At 36.2% G+C, this 12144-nt stretch overlaps 1 protein-coding gene across 16 annotated transcripts; it reads right to left on the minus strand.

Moving 5' to 3' along the window:
* Positions 1-81: 81 nt before the first annotated feature.
* Positions 82-11739, minus strand: B52 (serine and arginine rich splicing factor B52). 16 transcript variants are annotated; one of them, XM_012365424.2, is made up of 12 exons: positions 11580-11739; positions 10435-10558; positions 9213-9283; positions 7312-7407; positions 6506-6529; positions 6298-6354; positions 5993-6062; positions 2242-2315; positions 1958-2146; positions 1406-1531; positions 943-1065; positions 82-808 (listed from the first exon to the last, which is right to left on the minus strand). In XM_012365424.2, exons 2-12 carry the CDS (start codon positions 10555-10557, stop codon positions 667-669), a joined length of 1095 nt encoding a protein of 364 aa, XP_012220847.1. In that variant the 5' UTR covers position 10558; positions 11580-11739; the 3' UTR covers positions 82-666. The 16 variants fall into 16 exon arrangements, 15 of the variants coding, with proteins under 15 accessions (XP_012220847.1, XP_012220849.1, XP_012220843.1 ...); XM_012365426.2 differs by lacking the exon at positions 7312-7407 and adding an exon at positions 7437-7517; XM_012365420.2 differs by lacking the exon at positions 10435-10558 and adding an exon at positions 10274-10400 and having other exon boundaries at positions 943-1005; positions 11580-11738.
* Between the last annotated feature and the right edge of the window lie 405 nt (positions 11740-12144).

The following is a 12144-nucleotide window of genomic DNA, read 5'->3' on the forward strand; positions in this document are numbered from 1 at the left end:
AAATTTTTTTATTCCACAAAAGTGAACTTAGATATTCTGAAGAAACGAGGAATAAAATAGTTTACGATTAAATACAAAGCATTTAATTTGCCTTGACGTGAAATTTTATTGACAATAAGATACCTCTTATCACTAAATATTTAATACACATCACATACCTTATTGTAATGTAATCGTTAGGAATATATACAAAAAGCCATTGAGGAAACTCTTATTATACGGAGATACATTAAAATCCATGTAGTTGAAGGTACGAATAAAGAATTATCTGTCTAAATGCGCGGAATCAGAGTTGAATGATGTGTACTAACATAAAAAAAAAAATTTAATAAAAAAAAAGACATGAGATAATTAATAGTGCAGTTTTAAAAATCCACACGTTTCCTTTCAATAGTAGCATGAACCGTTTAAGTGTAAGCCGATTGAATATTTTGAACTCTCGAAATGGTGAAACTTTTTTAACAGACTTTACGTACGTCTTCCAGTTTTAAAAAACTGTTTGGAACTCTTGCAAATTTGCAAAATTTTGCATGATAATTAACACGATGGAAATTTTAAGGTATGAGATATTTAACTGTTGATTGTGACTCAATATAAAGAAAAAAAAAAAGAAAAAAAAGACATAAAGAGAAATAACAGTTGTTTATTTTTGTTAATGTTCTTCATTCAATCAGCTTTCTGTTTGCTGCTTTCCGGAGACTTATCACCGTTCATGGGGGAGCGAGAATGGCTGCGACTCTTGCTGTGTTTGCTTCCCGATCGCGATCTGGATCTGTCGCCTCTTGAACGCTCGCGGCTCGATCTATCCCTAAAATGACGAACGGAGGAGAAAAAAAAGAAAAATGACATATTAGACATTCATTCACGCCATCGTTCGAGATTTGCTTTTCTTGCGCCAAATATATATCGATTACAATGATAAAGGCGAGCGAGAGGACTCACTTTGAGGGAGACTTGGCTTTGGATTTGGACTGCGACCTGGACTTTGACCTCTCAGCCTTGGACCTAGAACGAGATCTGGATTTGGACTTTGACTTAGATTTCGACTTTGAGCGGTCTCTTGATCTGCAAAATTATAGTTTAAAATGAAAGGGGGACGAAGATAAGAGAAAGTGAACAAAATACAAAGAAACTCGCTTTTCTTTCTGTCCAAGCGCGCGCGCTTGAAATAAGTGAACTCGTGTAAAGCGTGAGTAAGCGTGAGAGCTCAAGGCACGTAGCCAGCCCAAAAACAATGCCAATAATAAATGGGAATGAATGTGTACGCTGATCGTGACGACTGATAACTGCGCAAGAAAAAAATATAAAACAAGTAAAATAAACATACAGATATGAACGAAGGAGTAAACGGTTGAGGATGAGACAATTGTGATGTAGAAAGTAGTGATCTTTTGGAAATACTCACTTGGACTTTGAGCGTGAGCGACTACGCTCGGGGGACTTGGATTTAGATTTGGATTTGGACTTGGAGTGTGCCCTTGATTTGGAACGGCTGCTGCGACGACTGCGGCTGCGTGAACTGCGACGGCTCCTGCGTATATAAAAGAAAAGCACAATAAGATGTATTTTCAAACCAATCTCTGTAAAACTATCGCAGGATTAGCATCGTTTGCGATAAATTTTACAAGTTTTGCGACAATATGTAGAAAAAAAATGACTTTGTATGATCAAATAAACCAATTAAAGAATTTGTTTTGTAAAAGATTAGGATACTATGTAGATTTTAATGTAAAAACTAAGAATACAATATGATTAAAATATAATTCAAAGTAAAAATAATAAAAATAAATTAAGAAAATAAAAAAGTAAGAAAATAAATTAATCAATTTATAATAAATAATTGTAAAGCAAACTACAAAAACAATTTAAATAAAAGTACATAATAGAAAAAAAAATAACAGGTGACATAAAATCGCTCCGACAATACCTTGATCGGGATCGAGAACGACGATTATACCTTGAGCGAGAGCGTGATCGACGACGGGATCTGGACCGGGATCGTGAACGCGATCTGGAACTAGAAGACCTTGAACGACGACCACGTCTCTTGTCTTCGATGAGCCTAATCCTGCGGCCATTCAATTCTGTGTCATCTAATTTATCAATAGCGTTCTTCAAATCGGAATACGTAGCAAATTCAACGACTCTGAAAAATTGCAAATTTCGATCGTTAAAGTACAATAATACAAGCTAACGCAATTGAATTCACTTATTACGTTCATGATCAATAATATCACGTACCCTTCATTTCTACGTTGCTTATGAGCGTCAGCATATGTTACTTCTCCAGCACTTCTCATGTAATCCTTCAAATCCTGAACATCACACAAAAGCCGGAATTAATATTTCGGATACGAATTTGTACAAATATGCGGATAGATTTAGAATTAGTAGTTGCTTATGAAGTACTACACTGTGTTCCTAGTCTGAGATGTATCGCGCAGGTTAAAATATATCCTGTGCACTCATACGTTATGTTCTACTTCGATCTCTTTTTCCTGCAGGACTTGGGTTTACTGGACTGAAGAAAGAGATAAGCATAGCACACTGTCTATGTCTGCCCACGTCTTGAGTGTTGAGCGATATTATAAATTATGTGCTCGAATTTAGTATCTACTATCAATGCAACCTTTCTTTTTATGCAATTCAATGTTTAAAATAAAATATAGCCATAATTTCATATACAACTCCGTTCAGCAGAAACATTTATAACGTAATCTAAATGAACAATTAATTAAGTTTTAATCTTTGTGAATTTATAATGCAATCTTAATTTATCCAATTCTAAAAATTCACGCATAATAAATCGATAAATTGTCATTTTTAAAAAGCATATTCTTATTTCTGCAGAACGGCTCACAAACACAGTATAATCATAAAAGTAATGAATACGATATTTTTGCAATAGTTTCTACAGTTGATAAGAAAAAAAAAAAAACATTGGTATGTATGCAACTAATATATCCTTAGATTCAGTACATTATTCAATAATTTTTTTTTTTTAAAGATAAAATTGTGCATATCTGTAAAAGAATCATTCTATAAAGCAAAACAAAATAAAACATATACATATAGTAATTAAGCTAAGCAGGATCTATTAAGTTCCTAGAATACAAAAAAGCAAGATTTAAAAATGTGAAGATTGAACCAAAGTAAAACAATGAAAGTTATATCAATTTCTCGCTAGAAATAAAACAATCCTGAGTTTGCGTCGAGCACTCTCCCGTTCTTGTTACATCGTGGATCTTCTCTTAATGTTGCGAGTTTGCGAGCGTGGTGTCTCTTCCATATTATTCGTTCTCTTTCCGTTCTGTTGTCTCTTCGACATACGCCCGGATCTTCATTCCTCGTAAAAGACGTAGTTTTAGGTGGATATTGTCTGCAGTTTACGTTCATTCGTCACTGGAAGATGTGCTTGTATCTTTCTCTCTGTGGGAACCAGGTACGGCTTTAGTGTTGTCGAGGTAGATGACGGGTAGATATGCCCTACATGCCGGTCGTTTTGCATGATCAGTGCATGAAAGAACGCAGACGTCTCCTTATCTGCGGCTCATCGAAGAACGATTCTTTCTGAGATGCCTCCCAAGTGTTCGCCGAGCGCAAGTGTTCGCATGTTGTGGAAAAAAAAAAGAAAAAGAAAAGAGAACGGAATTCTCAGCGTTTGGATACTGAAGATACTTCCGACGTTGCGTAAATCTCTTCTGACATATCGCTCCTCGCGTGCTATATCCAAAAGACTGTAATGATACAATTGCCTTGCATAAATGAAAAGTTGATTTCTCGCTATTCGAATAAAAAAATTCGGATGTACGTAAAACACGCGTGTCGTAAGAATGTCGATGTTGACGTTAAAGTCGCGCGAAGACACGAGACATGCAGTCGAGTAACGAGCGGATGCCTAATTTCGAGCACAGGAATATAGTAACTAAGTGGTCTCCTGACGTTGGTACCGAGTTGAGTTGCGCGTGCACGACTTCGTGAATTGTCTCAACGCAACGCCTGAGCTATAGTGCACAGTAATATTAAGTAATAAAGTAGGTAGGTATTATATAACAATATATATATAGTATACAAAAGACACGTTTAAGTGTATAGTTATAATAGATATATATATATAATATATGTGTGTGTAGATCTAAGAGTACACTCGGTTAAGGTGACGCATTTACCTTGGGCCCAGGCACCACCTTGCTTACGGACAGAGAGAAAGGCCAGACACACACGGCGCTCGGTTGGGTCGAACGGATCTGCGTGGCGCAGTCGCGGACGGTTTGGGTATCGGCCCGCGTATGCCCTCATGGGTGTGGCCGCTGCCTGACTTACTAGATGGCTTAGGTTGCGTGGCAGTACCAGTGGCAGTGACAGTCACGGTGAAGTGGTAGATATGATGGTGGTTGTAATGATGTTCGATGGTGAAAGTACTGAATTATGACCATGTAGATTTGTAGAATCGACATGGCAAAAGTGGTGAATGTATTGGTAGTGGTTGTTTTTATGTACATAATGTTTGTCTCCCAGACGGATAAAGTAGCAGCGGTTGGGTCTCTCTCTGTTTCTCTCTATTTATTTCTTTCTTTCTTTCTCTCTCTCTCTCTTTCTCTCTTTCTCTCTCTCTCTCGCTCGCTCTTTTTTTTCCCAGTGATCACGATGAAGAGGATACGCACAAACAACCTATCACTGGGATTTCACCGGGATTCACCACGTATCACTGCGCGCGAGTAGTAGCATGGTGGTTGGATAGGTGGTGGTAGGTGTACACCCCAAGTGCCACGCGGCTCTCTCTGTCACCCGGGACACCTCAGAAACCAACCTGGTGCCACTTGACCTCAAGGCGAGCCCATCGCGTGCATCGTCATCTCTATCATCGCACATCATCAGTCTATTGGCCCTACCGGTCGCCCCTCCTCGGCGAAGAGGACATGGCTCTTCGGAAAGAACATCAATTTTATTTTGCTTTTTTCTCAAAACTGCTGGCCGAAACGTAAACGAAATAATAAATTGAGAAAAAGTAACGCCGAACAATCGAGACTCGACTGAGTGAGAAAAAAGATCTTTTCGACAAATAACAACCAATCATCGGAAAAGTGCAACGATAGATATAGATTATAGGTACGAATATGTACCTATCAGCAATGTAAATTGATCAAGTAAGACTTGGTTCACAAGGCAATTTTTGCGTTTATCTCGATTTCGATTCGTCTGTCTGAACATGGGGACCTCCTGTCTTTTTGGTTTGATTCGAAGCGTCTACTTGCGTCCTGGTATTTCCCACATATCGTTTGCATTAATCTGTATTGCTTTGTCTCGCCTCCATATGCACTCCATATTCCGTTGCTCCGTTTCTTCCGCTTTACAGCTCTTCGTCCATGGCGTCCTCATGGCTAAACCTCTTTGTGTCCGGTTGCGTTCGTTTTATCATCGGATGTTGCTAACTCTGAGGTTCCTCCGTGCATGCCTGTGTCTCCTCGTGTCGGATGTAGTACGCTTTGCATCACTTTCTCCGTAGTTTTCCGTTTTCACATTTTCCTTCTTTGCTTCTTTATCTCTCCGTTTGAACAGTGACTTTTGCACATATGTATATGTGGAAATTTGACTTCGACTTTTGCCACAGACTTACTTGATCAAAATGTTACATCTTTTGATTCCAAAATAGGCCTCTCTTTTTTTTTTTTTTTTTATAATGAGTAAATGAACATAAAATGAGACGAAAAAGAATTGAATAAAAGAAAGAAATGCTAATATAAATACCGACACGCGTAGAATTTGGCACAAACAACTGCAGAAAACTCGGTAAAACTTAGAAATTCAGCGATATACAGATTCGAAAAAACCTATATATATATTTATATATAAATATATAAAGCGGTGTAACATTTTCACTGGAATCTCGAGCAGTAATCAAACTAACGGTAATATATCGAATCGGTTAAAGTTTCAAACAAAAAAGGAAAAAAAGAGAAAAAGAGAAAAGCGAGATATATGTGGCGCTTACCTGCCAACTAACGCGGCTTGACAAATTCTCCACGGTGAGGCGATACTCGGTGCGTGTTGGTGGTCCATATCTACAATGGGAAAAAGACCGGCTATTATCCTTGTTTATCTCTAAAGAGCAAGCAGGTTTGTCTTGGACCTGACTTTACGTTAATATATAATATATATATTTATATAGCGAATGTGAGAAAAAGTATATGGTATATAAAAAACGCAATACTGATATAATTCTTAAGACACTTGCAACAGCAAAGTTTGTGTAAGTTAAATTGTAAATCGTTAGAGCGTAACATTAGATGTATGTACCTGGGCAATGATTGCTTGTAGCTAGATGCAGTCCTCGTGTTTCTGTTCACACTATCTCTGCAAAAAGGGATGTCATGTGAACAGAAATAACGGATCGTTGGGTTAAACCTTCAGCAAATAACTACAGATCTGCACTCATTGCTCAGGCACACAATCAATCACCTGTTCCAATCGAATCAAATCTATTCAAAATGCAGCAATAGCGTACCTGTCGTGCCGCATATCGTCTCGGCTGTAACAAACATAATACCACAAATCTATTAGTCATCAATTATCATCGGTCCATCTCACTCAACTACCAGCAATAAACAATAATGTTTGGGAGGGTGATCGCTAGGCGTTTTATTTTGCTATCACTTTTTTAATCGCGGCATAACTTTGAAAATTCGACGTACTCGAGAGAGTAGTCAAATCCAAGACAACCAATTCAGAAGATAAAAGATCTTCTTGTCATCTAATTGAATGAATGTACTTTTATATGCGCGAATGCAAGAGAAACTTGCAACGCGGTTCATTGCTTGTCTTTTTATGCTTTCTCTACGCTCTCTTTCTACGCTAGAGCTTATCAATATCCAAGGTTACGTTCTTCCCTGTGCGGACGATGTGCGAAATCGATTACGCAGTACAAAACGAGAAAAAGAAATAGAATGAAAAGTAGAATAAAAAGTAAAATAGAAAATAAAATAGGAAAGAAAATAGAAAAGAAAATAGAAAAGAAAATAGAAAAAAAATAGAAAAGAAAATAGAAAAAAAATAGAAAAGAAAAAAAGAAAATAGAGAAAAGCAAGAGAGTAAAAAGAAACCAAAATATGACTGTAATGAGAAGAGAATTAAAAAAGCAAAAATAAAATTAAAAAGCTGTATAAAACGGAAGACAAAATGAGAAAAGACCGGTAAAAAGCGAGTCAATTAATTTTCGTCTAGATTTCGCACATCCCGAGCCCGGCTGCCTGCAGGGGAGGAGGGGATAATGATCGCTCTTGATAAAATAAAAAAAAGGATAGCGTGTCTTACGCAGATCGCCTCGAGTCCCCATAACCACCACGGGAGTCACCATAGCGCCACTGGTCACTACCCCTAGGTGTCCCCCGGGCCCTCTCTACAGTAATTCTGTAACAAGACACATTGGATATGCTTACTTGTCTCTCCAGGAGCGTGAGCGTCCGTAGCCACGGTCGCCTCGCCTCCCTGAAACACCCCGTGCTATCTCCACCGCCACTCTGAAACACACCCAACAAAACCCCGCCTAAGTCCACGACTAATTCTTACTCTCTAAAGCTTCTTTCCTTCCTTTTCTTTCCATTCCTCAGTCCTCCTTTCCCCCGAAAATCCGTTCAAATATCATCAGTCTCTCTTTCAGTATCTCTATCGTCTGGTCTCGTCTGAGGCGCTGTCCTTTCTCTCCCTCTCTCTCTCTCTCTCTCGCTCTATTATCTTTCTCTCACGACTCGTCCTCGTTCCCTAGCCTAAGCTGCCTTCCTTATAACACTACTTATCACCGAGTTCGAGTTTTCTTTCACCACGTCCACCGCCTTTTCATAATTACATCTGTGATCCGTATAATTTTGACATTTCCTCGTTTCTTATTTGTATCCATTTCTTTTTCTATCTAGATTAAATGACACACGGTACACATTACACAGGATCACACGATAAAATTATAAAAAAGCGCATGTGTCAAACGCTCTTTCGTAAAAAAGAAGCAATATAACATTCTTTCAGACGTGATAACGAACATATTATAATTATTTTAACAATTGTTTTCGACTCGGGGAATTGATGGAAGTAGTTCAAAATGGCGGTAAGTCTCGACGGTTTTTTTAAGACGCAGTTTTTCTTTACCACGGTAAAGATCCAATCGTTAATTTGGAGGACAGACGCCGTTTACTAAAGACGCAAAATCAAAGGCATTAACGGTATATCCGTTTAATGAGAGCAGATAATTGTGCATTATACATTTGTCTTTAATCAAATGAAAGCAACAGCGAGTAATATTACTGGTACAGGTTGAAACATAATGCGATTAGAGTGTTAAGAATATTCTCGCTCGACCGCATTTCATCAGCTTTTCAATGCTTAATGTACGTTAAAAGGAAGCTACTAATATTAATGACGCACTTACATGAATTCCCAAAAGGAAAACAGAAAGAAAGAGACAAGCATACAGAAAAGAAAATTTTTGCCGTGTTCTAGAGAACATTATTTTGAAGTTTGCGTGAAAGAACAAAATTTTAGTTTTTTTTTTCCTTAGTCTAATGCTATTGCTTCTCGTGTATCATCAATCTAATCTCGAGTGATGTAGCAAGAGCAAGATAAATTGATAACGAATTATATTTGCTTAAGATAACAAGACATTATAAATATATTATATCAGCATACACCACTGAAAATAAACTATTACAAATTAACTATATTAAGATATATATATATATATTAAGTAGCAATTTTTTCATCACTCTTAATAACAGAATGTCAATTGTGTAGTCGAATTATTTCTCTCAATTTATCTCTGTACAGAGAGATGACAAAATATACACCCAAAGTTGCAAAAGTTCACAGTTAACGTATTATTAAATATAAGATATTGCGCAAAAATTGTAGGAAGAAATTATATTTATTACGTAATATTAGTTAAGTCCAACAATGTTAAATTTATCTCACCCTCAATGTTAGCACGACAAATTGTAATTTATAGAACTTGCTTAGCTTAAATAGAGAACCCCCAGTACCAATAATATTATGATGATGATTAATTCAAACATTAACGTGATGAGACTAATAATCCATGTACTAAATGGATTATAATGGAAACTATTTGATCATGCAAACATGCTACCTATACCATTCCGCCTAGTGTAATTGCCTAATACATGTATGTTCATACACTAAGTGAAATAGTAGGTAATTTGCATTACCTTTCTCCTAAAAGTTCCTTTCCGTTTAGCTCGTACACAGCGTCGTCGGCGTCTCTATAGTCATCAAATTCCTGCGAAAAAAAAAAAACAAAAAACAAAGATTATTATCTAGCAATAGAATGTAACATTGCTATTATTGCTTGCATACGATAATATTATCCAATATATGTATTAGCAATATATTTTTATACAAAATATAACTTTGGTTATAGCAATGTCAACTAAAGATTTTTAAGATTAGATTATAAGATTATCATTTGCATTATTGACAAAGTGTAAATCATGTACATGATGTTAGAGATAACAAGACTTTAATATATTTGTAATAATTTTATTAATTTTTCTACGCTTGAGTCGAAATTTTAGGATAGGATATATCATTATTTAGTCTAATTAATAAATAAATTGTATATTATAAAATAAATACTGCAAAGTGCAAAAAATCTGGATTAATAAGTGCTCCTGACGTTTCGAATTATTGGTACAGATAATTATTTGATAGTATATGGCCTACGATAAATAATTTCTCTTTCCTGGTTGTACATAACTTACAAAGCTTTTGCAGAATAATCGACGATAAGCAGCACACAGCTCCTCTAAACAGCCACAGTACCAATGTGCTCAGGGCTCAGGCCAGGCCAACTCAGATTATCAAGTTGCATTTGTAATTTAACACATTGCAGTCTACCCATTTTGGTCTGAATTATGATAATAACGAATAGGCTAAACCATTTCTCAAAAACGAAACTTGTCCATTTTACAATTGCATTGCTATACCAAGAACAAATAATTTTCAACATAAAAAATTTCTTATAATATATTCCAAGATTAAAATTTAAAAATACATTTTTAAAAGCCTTCAAAAGTAGTAAATGGTAGTTATAGAGTTAGAAATTATAACGTGTTTTAGCATTGAACAGTGCATCAATTACAAAGACAAAGACATAAAATTTGGAGTTGCAAACAGTGTTAAAGAATGAACTGATTGATAATATTGCAGGACCAAATTGAGCGATGCAAAGTGTTATTCTTGGTATTTACAGCTGAATACAGTTACTTACAACAAAGCCATAACCATTCTTGATCAGAACATCACGGAATCGACCGTAGCCTCTGAAAAATCTCTCAAGGTCTCTTTCCCTGGTGCCGTATGGAAGCCCACCGACATAGACCCTTGTCCCTACCATACTGTAAAAAAACAATTAAACCACATTAGACTTACCACAAAGGCAAATCCATTCTTCATAGCGACCTCCTTGATTCTACCATATTTCCGGAAGAACTTCTCAAGGTCGCGCTCTCTCACCCGGTATGTTAATCCACCAACGAATACTCGGGTGCTCATTCTTAAAGGAAAATATAAAAACACCTTACATAACAGGCTATCTGGAAAACCTGCTGTTTAGTCACATGACAACATAATAGAATCGCTATTTTTCGAAATTTCAATCAAAATATATAAAATAAAAAAAAAATATTTATAAATAAATACAAAATAAAGGCGTTTATAAATAATCCTTTATTGAACAAGTAAAAAAACTCAAATATACCGCTTTATTTCAACAAAAATATATTTTTATTGCATATCAATTAATAATATAATTATCCTTATGATTTAATTATATATATATGTATATATATATTGTACATTGCTACCTTATTCACACGAATATATAGAAAGCATCATTATTGACCTTCTTCTTACGAATGATAAGCAACGAAGCGCTTTCATGTTTTACGTACGGAAACCTTCGGAAAATATGCGTCACACGTGTCGTACATGTTTTGAAACACAAAGATATTGTATCAGACGACCTTTGATAGCTATTCAACGCCATGAAATAATTTATAGTAAATCAATGTTGAATAATCCTCTATATCTCATGTACATATGATGATTTGACCAAATGAAAAATATTTTTTGCGCAAGATTATATGTACGCGCAGTGAGATTGATTCGAAATTTCTGGAATTTTCGTCTGTTTATCCGCCAATGCACATCGGATCGATACAAACGCGCATCAGTTAATTGCGCCGCAAACGATTCCGAAGCTGCAGTAATGGCGGAATGACGACGAAGAATGACTTGCTTTTTTTTGATCTAACAAAAATGAACAAAATACAAAGCGCGGTCGTGTGTGCATTTTTCCGAAATGCATTTTTGTCAAAAAAAGCTACAATATTGTTAGGTTAATGTGAATGACGCTTCGCACTTTTGTTAAGCAGAACGAATGCTTGTAGAAAACGTTGCTTCACGGGCGCGATTGACCCATTGAAGCTCGACGATATGATTTACGTTTCGTATATCAATTCGCAATTTTTCTGAATAATTATTAAAAACGAGACGAAGCAGTTTAGTCTACTCACCTGAACGTTTACACAATTTGCGATCAGCTCAAACTAATAATGAAGCTCTTTCGCACGATACGAAACCACTGAAATTGGCGGACGTACTGACTACGAAGTCTCGTTGCAACAACGGAAACAAAATGGGGCTTACACGACGACGCGCAGGGCTAGCGCTAGCCTCGACGCCAGACGCCGTTTCTCCCTCAATGTTGCGACTACGTGGATCAAAAGAGAGAAGAAAATAACGAACTTATTTTATAATTGTATGTATTAATAGATTAACAATTTTTTTATAATATTAACAATTTAATTGGATTTATTGAAAAATTATTTTGGAGCTGTAGCACAGCGTTAACAATAAGTCTTATGGCATATTCACATAAACTTGCGTAAGTCCGTATGCATATGCATAAGGAAACGAACCAATCATGTGTCCACCATAAAGACCGGCATTCTTTATATTACATATGATTGGTCCATTTTCTTGTGTATATATATTTGTGTATATATACTTATGCGTCTATGGTAGTTTGTTTGGATATACCCTAAAAAACAGTAAGCAAATCGACCAATCACAATAAAA

This window comes from Linepithema humile, chromosome 6 (genome assembly GCF_040581485.1).
Source record: "Linepithema humile isolate Giens D197 chromosome 6, Lhum_UNIL_v1.0, whole genome shotgun sequence".
In the NCBI taxonomy this organism is placed as follows: domain Eukaryota; kingdom Metazoa; phylum Arthropoda; class Insecta; order Hymenoptera; family Formicidae; genus Linepithema; species Linepithema humile.